Source organism: Arachis hypogaea, chromosome 16 (genome assembly GCF_003086295.3).
Source record: "Arachis hypogaea cultivar Tifrunner chromosome 16, arahy.Tifrunner.gnm2.J5K5, whole genome shotgun sequence".
Lineage (NCBI taxonomy): Eukaryota > Viridiplantae > Streptophyta > Magnoliopsida > Fabales > Fabaceae > Arachis > Arachis hypogaea.
The window spans coordinates 147,038,555-147,049,902 of record NC_092051.1 but is presented as its reverse complement, the minus strand read 5'-3'; the positions used below and the strand labels follow the sequence as shown (position 1 = coordinate 147,049,902).

General features: G+C 26.5%; 1 protein-coding gene across 2 annotated transcripts; it reads left to right on the top strand.

Annotated features, from left to right (window-relative positions):
• Positions 1 to 220: 220 nt before the first annotated feature.
• LOC112805953 (linoleate 13S-lipoxygenase 2-1, chloroplastic) lies at positions 221 to 10,445 on the top strand. 2 transcript variants are annotated; one of them, XM_072221491.1, is made up of 8 exons: positions 221 to 576; positions 1,361 to 1,650; positions 2,235 to 2,454; positions 4,318 to 4,641; positions 5,403 to 5,488; positions 5,593 to 5,697; positions 5,993 to 6,567; positions 9,485 to 10,445. In XM_072221491.1, the coding sequence occupies exons 1-8, from the start codon at positions 291 to 293 to the stop codon at positions 10,242 to 10,244; spliced, it is 2,646 nt and encodes an 881-aa protein (XP_072077592.1). In that variant the 5' UTR covers positions 221 to 290; the 3' UTR covers positions 10,245 to 10,445. The 2 variants fall into 2 exon arrangements, with proteins under 2 accessions (XP_072077592.1, XP_025704054.1); XM_025848269.3 differs by having other exon boundaries at positions 243 to 576; positions 2,235 to 2,475.
• The last annotated feature ends 903 nt before the right edge of the window (positions 10,446 to 11,348 follow it).

Genomic DNA, 11,348 nt, shown 5'->3' with positions numbered 1-11,348 from the left:
TATTGTCCACAGTATCCTCTAATTCGATATATCAATGATTAATTTATTGTAGATTTGAGTTCTATTTAAAAATTTGCTGCTGACTAATGGATTGTTGCATACACAAAATGAAATTCGAATCTCCGACACTTATTTAACTCGACGAATGAGCTGATCACTTAATAAACTTAAATTGGTTAATTAGTATTATTAATTAACCAATCACAAACCGATAAAGATTGCACCTTCGCCCTTATATATGCATAATTGGTACGTACGGCATGAAGAACTAATAACAATAACATACAATAATGCAAGTACATATAAACTCTCATCACTTTTCCTTAAGAACTTATTACAAAGGAATTGAAAAAAAAGGTGGTAGCAAAAGGGTGTGGGGTGTGTTTCCTTCAAGAAGCAAAGTTGTTATGGCGAGTAGTGATGGAAACAACAACACAAAATCTTCTCAAAGGGTGAAAGCCATTGTGACCTTAAAACAAAATGGTGGTGGTCTTCTAAATGGAGTTGTTGATGGGATTGATGAATTGGTTGGCAAAAAACTTGTTTTGGAGCTTGTGAGCAATGATCTTAATCCAAGTAACTCCAACTTTCTTTGCTTCTTTCTTTGCATCAATTATATTATTGGATTCATTATGAATAATTATTATTATTATTGGTTTTCTTTAATTTACACTTGGTAAATGATTTCTTCCATTATTCCTTCCTATTCTTCCCCCCTTAAATAGTTGAGTTGCTTTTATTTTTTATGAGGAAATGAAATGATTATTGCATTGGAATAATAGTATTATAAAGAAAAATACATAGATTGATCATATCTCATAGCAAAATGTGTGAACCTGCTTATGCCTTTTTCTTTGAAAAAAAGAGAGGGGGGGGGGAGGATGAAATTTGAAAGAGATATATTAATGGAGATGAAATTTGATGGCTTCACTGAGAGAGAAGTCTTAGGTTACCCAAATAAGGATAGAAGTCTTTCTTATTGTTTGTATTTGTCATGAAATTATTATTTTTAATACATCTTTTTATGCAAGAAATTATATTTTTGGATTTGCATAATTTTTTTAGATTATCTTTTTTAAAATACATTAATAATTATATCTCTAGCAGTATTTTTATTTTTTGAAACAAAAATATAGCATTTTAAATAAAAAATAAAGCTTCATTGCAATGATAAACCCAAGTAAACAATATTTTTTTATGCTAATATATATATATATATATATATATATATATATTACATAAAAATTAAATTATAAAAGTTTTTTCCCATCAAAACAGAAAAAAACTTTTAATTTGCAACTCTCTTGTTTTTACGGTTTTACCCTTCTGATAATATAACCTTTGGTTTCTATGAATGAAGAGGTGAACTCAGAGAAAGGGACCACCATAAAAGGTTATAATGTGCACAAGACAAATGAAAATGAAAATAATGAAGTTCTTTATGAGGCCTCATTTGAAGTTCCACCAGAGTTTGGTGAAGTTGGTGCTGTTCTTGTTGAAAATGAGCAACATGAAGAGTTGTTTCTGAAGAGTATAGTAATTGATGGTTTCCACAATAATAATGGATCTTTAAACTTCACATGTGATTCATGGATTCAACCCAAGAATAATGATAAGGCTTCTAATAAGAGAGTCTTCTTCTCTAACAAGGTTAGAATAGTAAAATTGCATTTTAATTAAGAATGTTTATTTATCATGTTTGTGATTGAAAACTTTACACTACCTAAAATTTAATTTCCATGTTAATTATTCTAAAATGAAAGCCCCACAACCTTTCTTCTTAAATTAGATGCTTCATGGTAAAAAATAATAGTTTATTCAATAGAATAATAATCCTTTAGATAAAAAAAATTAAATAATATTAAATAATTATTTTTTTATCATTAATAAGTTTTATTTTGTATACTAAAAATTTACCAAATCTTTTATATATATAGTTATAAGAATTTAATTTTGATTAACTGATGATAATGTAAAACGTTTTACATAGTCGTATAATCACATCCGCTTTTTTTAATGTCTATTAATGCAGTCAATGTGAAATATAGTTATTTTTGTTAATATATGATTAAGTAATTACGTGTACGTATAAAACTACTTTACATTAACAATGTATCAAAATTAAATTTATAATTATAATTAAATTAAAAAAGTGGTTGTAGGGTCAATTAATTAATTAATTAACCTATATATAAACATGTGTGTTTGTAAAATAAAAATACATGCACACACAGTGTTATTTACCATCAGAAACACCAAAAGGATTGAGAAAGCTGAGAGAAGAGGAATTGGAGGAACTAAGAGGGAATGGAGAAGGAGAAAGAAAGAGCAGAGATAGAATATATGACTATGATGTGTACAATGACCTTGGTGACCCTGACCTCTCCATTCAACTCAAGAGACCTGTTCTTGGTGGTTCTAAACACTATCCTTATCCAAGAAGGTGTCGCACTGGTAGGCCTCACTCTAATAAAGGTATCCCATTTTTTTTTATTGGAGTAGAAATTATATCAAAATATCTAATAATATGAATTAATAAAGTAGATGTATGTATGTCATACAATAATAAATGTACCATGTCGCTTTTATATTTGTCCTAGGTTTTTCTCCAATTGGTTAAATATATATATATATATATATATATATATATATATATATATATATAATTAATAATGATTTTATTCGTATGAGAAAAGAAGTGGTGCTTATTTAGGTACTAATTATTCTATCATTATTAAATTAAATTAAATTAAAGTATGAACTTATTTGTATTTTTCAATTATTTATCTACATGGTATAAGAGCTTTTGTAACTTAATAAAGTCTAAAATTTGAATATTGTTGACCCCAAATTAAAAGAGAGAATTTTAGTATAAGGCCAATAAAAAAATTAAAAGAAAGTTTATGTAAAAATTCGTCCAAACTCAAAAGAGATTCTTGTATCAAAGGTGTATTAAAGATATAATTATTACATTTTTTTATCAATTTAAATTTTTAAAAAAATTGATTTTATGATATAAATAAATGATAATATATTTTTTTTCCACATAATTTGTATGTACTTCCTGATTTTTGTTTTAATTTATTTAATTTGTTGCATGATTTTATGCAATTTAAGAAGTTATTGCTTTCTGTTGAGATGAGAGCTAATCTCAAAAGAACTCATCAGCAATTTTTGGGTCTAAAATATATAGTACTAGTAATTTTTAGAATTATTGGGATCAACTTAATTAAAATAAAAAAATTCTGAATTTAAATATAAAATAATTTATTTATAAATTAATAATTTTTATATAAGATGCTCGCAGAATTAAAATATCCGAATCAATATGAATAGAGTTTAATTTTAATGTATTAATAATATTTTATACAATTATTTAATTATATTTATTATTCTTAATGATATAATCGATAAAAAAATTAATTATTTTTATTAATATAATATTATATACTAATAAAATATACATGAAAAACTGTTTTATATTTAATGTTCATTTATATCAAATTCATTAGGTTGCATACCTATATGAGTGGGCGAAGCCGAGTTTAATGTGATCCAGACCCGATCTGAAAGATACACTGGGTCTATTTATTAGACCCGAACTCGACCCTAAACCTGATAAAACTAATACACTTTCGGGCCACAATTATACTGGGTGAAAATCGCCGTTAACATTATATTACATTGATACCTTCTTGTAAGCTAGCATATAAAAATATCCAAACTTTTAAAACTCCAATCATTATTTAACATGATAATATTTACTTAGAAAAATATAACAAGAACCAACTATTCTTCAAAATTAAAGTATAACACAATCAATACTAAAATATAACTACAATCAATACTAATATTGTCTAATAACACCAAATATTTAAATCAATACAAATAACACAATATTATGGATTAGTCTAAAGTCTTATGCATTCTAAATATAAAACATTAACTTATAGTTTTATAATGACTAATAACACAAAATATTAAAGTTTACAATACTTAAATTCCATATAAAAATAGTCATGATCCATCATTAATAATAGAAAATATTAATTGTGTATGATGACCGGACTACTGAACCGACTCCGGGTGACCCGAGCTATGGTCCGGACCCGACCCAAAATAATGACCGGGTTTATTTTTAAGACCTTTATCCAATTCAAAATCTGGTAAAATCACACCAAATTAGTTTCTAAAGTGTTTGGGATCGAGTCGGACATTCGAGCCAAACCGGGTCATGTGCACCCCTAAAATTCATATAAAAAATATATATGACCTAACTAATTTATTTTTTGTTTTTTTTGTTTTTACTGAAAACAGATCCTTTATCAGAGAAGAGAAGTGGAAGTTTCTATGTTCCTCGAGATGAAGAATTCGGTGAAAGAAAGCAAAAGCAATTCACAGAAACCATAGTATCATCAGGTGTAAGTGCAGTCTTAAAATCCTTGGATGCAATTTTCACAAACCTGAATATTGGATTTCCAAGCTTTGAGGACATAGATTCTCTCTACAAAGAAGGCTATGAGTTACCACCTCTTCATGCAACTGCTTTGAATATCATCCAAAACGCCATTCCAACTTTCTTCAAACCTGCTAATCACAGAGACAATCTTTTGAACTTTGATGCCCCACAACCATTTAAAAGTAAGTACAATATTAATATATGGTCTGGGTTAATCGTCAATTTGATATTGAAAGATTTAATCGCGGATAAAAAGGTTATTGAAAGATGTTATTGACAAAATAACGACTCTATTTAAAAATGTGACAAAAATAATCAATAATTATTATATTTTTTGCAAATGATAAAAAAAAATTTTGTATTTAACAAACGGCTTATTTATTTGGTTTGAATTTTTGTGACAACATTTGAATAAATATTTAGAAAATACATAAAAAGATTAAGAACAAAATTTGATCTCTAGATTTTTTCTTTTATTTTTCAAAAAAATGTAATAATTCATAATAAAAAAACTTTAAAAAAATTATTTGACATAAAATTATCAAATTTTAAGGATAAAAATATCTTATTTTTTTAATAATAATTATAAAAATTTGCAACAAAATTTAATCTTAATTTTTTTTAGAATATATATTTAATATTTATTTTTTATCGTATTTTTAATTAAATATTTCGAATACTTATTTATTGTTATCATTTTTTAAAATTCTTTTTGTTAGTAATGTAAGTTTTTGGATATTATTTTAGTAGTTTACTCTATATACTTTTATTTCTATTGTATGGATATAATTATGAAAACAGTAAAAATAATAAAATTTTATTTTTTATTTTTCTAGAAATAAAATATAAACAAATGCGAATCAAACACATTCTAAAATGCATTGATGCATCCTAAACCTTTGAATTTATTGAGATGATTTTGAAATAATCCTTTGAATTGTAGGGGACAAATTCTTCTGGCTCTCAGATGAGGAATTTGCTAGGGAGACTTTGGCAGGTGTCAATCCATATAGCATCCAATTGATCAAGGTATATTTAATTTGTTTATCCCTGCCTTTATTAATTATTTCATGTATATATTATATGTATTCATGCAAAAGCAATTAATTATGAAATTTTGAATATTTAATTAGGAATGGCCATTGAGGAGTAAACTAGATCCCAAAGTGTATGGTCCACCAGAATCAGCTATTACTAGTGAAGTCATTGAGTCACAAATAAATGGCAGAGTTGAACAGGTACCCATCCAAAGTAATTAATAATATTATAATAATTAAGATTAGATAAAAACTCAGGTATAGTCAACTTTACGTGAAATTGATAGTTAAGAACTATTAAATAATTTAACTGATTTGATTAAATTTTTATCTAACGATTTTTAATTATCAATTTTATGTGAAGTTGACTGCACCTGAGTTTGCACCTTAAAATTAACGGGTAAAACTATTAAAATACCAGTATTTATTTAATGTGAAATATTATATAAATAATTAATATGAGTAAAAGCTAATATTATTTAATTAATAAGTATAGGCAATAAGTGAGAAGAAGTTGTTCATGTTGGACTACCATGACTTACTATTACCATATGTAAGCAAAGTAAGAGAGATTGAAGGGACAACACTGTATGGATCAAGGACTATATTCTCACTAACAAGCAAAGGAACATTGAAGCCACTTGCAATTGAGCTCACTAGACCACAAATCAATAACAATGGACAATGGAAGAGAGTGTACACTCCTTCTTCTTCTTCTTCTTCAACTGAACTTTGGCTTTGGAGGCTTGCAAAAGCTCATGTAGTTGCCCATGATTGTGGAGTTCATGAACTTGTTAGCCATTGGTTAAGAACTCATGCTTCAGTGGAACCGTATGTGATAGCAACAAATAGGCAACTAAGTGCAATGCATCCAATAAATAGATTATTGCATCCTCATTTGAGATACACTCTGGAGATCAATGCCCTTGCACGACAAGTTCTTATTAGTGCAGCTGGCATCATTGAGCTTTCTTTCTCTCCTCAGAGATATTCAATGGAGTTAAGCTCTTCAGCATATGATCAGCTTTGGAGATTTGATTTGCAGGCACTTCCAAATGATCTTATTCACAGGTATATATATATAATCTATTCTTCTTTCATTACCCTTTTTTTTAAGAGTTATGTTTGGATAAGTTTTAAAGTTGTTCCTAACATTTAAATAGTTCTATTTAAGTTTTTAATGTTTTAAAATTGGATCCATGTTGTCTTTTTGTTAGAGATCTGTTTGACGGCGGGACAAAATTAAAATGATTTTAAAATATTAAGAACTTAAATAAGATGAAAATGTTGGGAACAAAAACGATAGATACATAAAAGTAAATTTTAATTTTATCCTTTAATAATATCACTTTTTTACGATTATTCAATTATTTTTTAATCACATCTAACTAAATTGCACTTAATCGCATTATTTTCATTTTAAATAAATTTATTTTTTATAATTCTACTCTTAAAAATTTTACTCATTATGAAATGTTTGTAGAATGATCAGTATATAAATTGGTGAAAGAAAAAAAATCAATATGATACATATACAATAAAATATAGATTGTACTTTTTGTTTCTAATATATCGAAATTCTTTAATATTTAATTTAGTTAACCTTTATTTTTAATTTTATCTTTCAATAATATTAATTTTTTATAGTAGATAATTATTCAATTATTTTTTTAATTTTACTCTTAATCAGTTATTTTTTTTAAGTGAATTTATTTTTAGAGTAAAGTATCGTTTTTGTCCTCAACGTTTGGGGTAAGTTCCAAAGTTGTCCCTAACATTTTAATCGTCCTATTTAAGTCTCTAACGTTTTAAAATTGACTCAATGTTGTCCTGCCGTTAGGGATCCGTTAACAGAATTGACGGCGGGACAAAATTGAGACGATTTTAAAACGTTGGAGACTTAAATAGGACAAAAACGTTAGAGACAAAAACGATACATAAAAATAAATTTTAATTTAATTTTATCTTTTAATAATATTAATTTTTTATTGTACATAGTATTCAATTATTTTTTAATTACATCTAAATAAATTACACTTAATCACATTACTTTCCTTTTAAATAAATTTATTTTTTTATAATTTTAAAGAATTTTGATACATTAGAGACAAAAGATATAATTTATATTTTATTGTATATATATTATTTTTTCTTTTCTGTAAGTTTATATACTAGTCATTCTACAGATATTTCATGATAATTAAAAAATTTTAAGATTAAAATTATAAAAAAATTAATTTATTTAAAATAAAAGTAATATGATTAAGTGTAATTTACTTAGATGTAATTAAAAAATAATTGAATACTATGTATAGTAAAAAATTGATATTATTAAAAGATAAAATTAAAATTTATTTCTATGTATCATTTTTATCCCTAACGTTTTCATCCTATTTAAGTCCCTAACGTTTTAAAATCGTCTCAATTTTGTCCGACCGTCAATTCTGTTAACGGATCCCTAACGGCAGGACAACATTGAGTCAGTTTTGAAACGTTAGGGACTTAAATAGAACGATTGAAACGTTAGGGACAACTTTGGGACTTACCCCAAACGTTGGGGACAAAAACGATACTTTACTCTTATTTTTATTAAGAGCAAAATTAAAAATAAATTAAGTAATTATTTTTTGTAAAAAAATTAAAATTATTGAAAAAAAAATTATTAAAAAGTTAAAAATAAAAATTAATTAAATTAAATATTAAAGAAGTTCGGTATATTAGAGATAAAAGGATATAATTTATACTTTATTATACATGTACATACTCTTTTTTTTCTTTCCTAAAAGTTTATATATTAGTCATTCTATAAATATGAGTAAAAATTTTAAATTAGTAATGCAATTCATTTCGTTAAAATTCATTATCATTTTACTTAATTTTGTAGTTCTTTTAAGAGTAACGTATTATTTTTGTCTCCAATATTTTCGTCTTATTTAAATTTTTAACGTTTTAAAATTATCTCAATTTTATTCCACTATCAATTCTATTAATAGATCAATTAATGACAGGACAATTTTAAAATGTTAGAAACTTAAATAAGATAATTTAAATGTTAGAAATAACTTTAAAATCTATCTCAAATGTTAAGAGCAAAAATAATCCTTTATTTTTTTTTATATAACAATAATGTATGATTTCTGTGGATTCAAAATTATTGGTGTATTCAATTAAAATAAACTTTCAAAGTATATTATACGAGTCATATCTTTTCATAGGTTGCGAAAAATAATTTTATCTTATATGAAAAATATTTTGCAATTACAAAAAGTAACATGATTTTTTTTGCGACACATAGTTACTCTAGCTTTTCGCAGGTGCAAAAGACAGATAACCCATATTCCTATTCATTCCTAAATCCTAATCACCTATTTTAATGATTACACCAACTAGAAAATCATTTATGTATGATTTGCTGTTATTAATTAATTTTTTACTTTTGTTTCCCTTCTAAAATTACCATTTTTTATTAAAAAATCTCCTGTGATAATTTCTTCCTCAACTACAACTTAAAAACCAATAATTGACAACTATAAAAACTAGGACAATATTTTTATGGTGAATTTGAATTCTTTTTTAACTATTTACATAATATACTTTAAGAGGATAAAAAACACAAGTTGAAAATGTAATTTATTTTTATACCAGAAAATATAGGGAGTCAATACATGTATCGTACAATGTATATAATGGGGATTAATTTGTGTGATTAATTTCAAGTATTTTAAATTAGATGTTCGATTCAATAGGATATTAGATGTTTATTATTCCTTGTATTCGACTTGAATGGTTATTTTGGATAGTATAGATGTATTGTGTTTGATAAATTAATAATATTTTATTCTGGATGTTCATTTTTTAATTAATATTGAGCTAAATAAACAGTCCATTGTAAACATTGTACAGATATTTCATTGACTCTTTAGCGGGATTCGTTTTATATAAGCAGCACTCATTTATTTGATATAATTTATTTATTTATTTCCCATAGAGGAATGGCAGTGGAAGATCCTAATGCAGCACATGGTCTAAAGCTAACAATTGAAGATTACCCTTTTGCAAATGATGGTCTCCTCATATGGGATTGTCTCAAAGAATGGATCACAGATTATGTAAACCATTACTATCCAAATCCAAGCACCATTGAATCTGATTCAGAACTCCAATCATGGTGGAATGAGATCATAACAATTGGTCATGGTGACAAGTCTAGTGAACCATGGTGGCCAAATCTCAAGACACAAAAAGACCTCATTCACATTATTACCACTATATCATGGGTTGCTTCAGCACACCATGCTTCAGTCAACTTTGCACAATACATGTATGGTGGATATTTCCCTAATAGGCCTGCAATTGCTAGGATCAAAATGCCTGATGAGGACCCTTCATTGGAAGAGTGGGAAAATTTCATGACCAATCCTGATCAAACCTTACTTGAGTGTTTTCCATCACAAATTCAAGCACTTTTGGTTATGGTCATCTTGAATTTGCTTTCTGATCATTCACCTGATGAAGAGTACATTGGACAATTTATGGAGCCATCTTGGGGTGAGGATCCAATTATAAAATTAGCATTTGAAAGGTTTAATAAGAGATTGAAGGAGATTGAAGGGATCATTGATTCAAGGAATGGTAACATTGATTTGAAGAATAGGCATGGAGCTGGATTAGTGCCTTATGAGCTTTTGAAGCCTTTTTCAGGGCCTGGACTCACTGGAAAGGGTGTTCCATACAGCATTTCCATTTAATCATCTTTAATATTCACTACTAATTATTGTTTATTTTTTTTGCAAAACTACTATTTAATTTGTAGTCCATTATTGATTGTTTGTTTATATGCAATAATTTGATTGTGTCGTCTGATGATCAATGTAATTATCTGACTTGTATCAAGAATAAGTTTAATTATTATTAGATGAATTTAATTTTGATGTATTGTTAGCATAAAACCGTTTTATACATGTATCCAAGACAATTATATAATGCTATATCAGGAAAAATAACTATTTTTATATGAATTTCGCTAAGAAGCTAATAAAATATTTGTACAATGTGTACAATGAGTCAATGAAATATTTATACAATGTATACAATGGACTATTTATTTGGCCAAAAATGAACATCATCTATATTATCCAGAATAACCATCCGAGTACAGGATAATAAACATCTCATGTGATAAAACCACTCATAAGTTTAAACTGATTTTGGGGTTCACCAAGAATTGAATTCTTGACCTTTCGGATCTAGAGCTCTGAAATCATGTCATGAAACCACTCATTCCAAAACCTTAAGCTGATAGGAAAATATAACACTAATAGTTATATCTCTAATACTGAATTGGACATCCTTAAACTTGTACACATTGTACAAATATTCTATTGACTTTTTATACTTCCTCTTATTTTGACGGCGTAAATAGTCGTCAAAAAAATAGTTATGATTACACAACTGTATAAAATGTTTTACACTATTTATGCAAATACAAGATTATATATTGAAGTCAACTCGAAGACTTTTGAGTCTTCGGGATTATTCATAAAATACAGGCTTATGATCTTTCCTAGAAGAGATTGATGCAACTAATCAGGTTTGAAAAATTTGTTTAAGACCTTGAGTAAAAAAAATAAGGCACTAAATAATATATTTCCCACTCAAATTAAACAACACAACCTTTTCGTGTTACTCTTTTCCTCGTTTACAAACCTTTAAAAATGCCAGATGCAAAGAATTTAATCATAAATTAAATAATGTCACAATAACATTAAAATTAAACATTGATAAAGGTTATTTTCAAAAAAAAAAAAGAATAAAATATAAAGGCCAGGTCTTATCATTAAACTAAAAATATA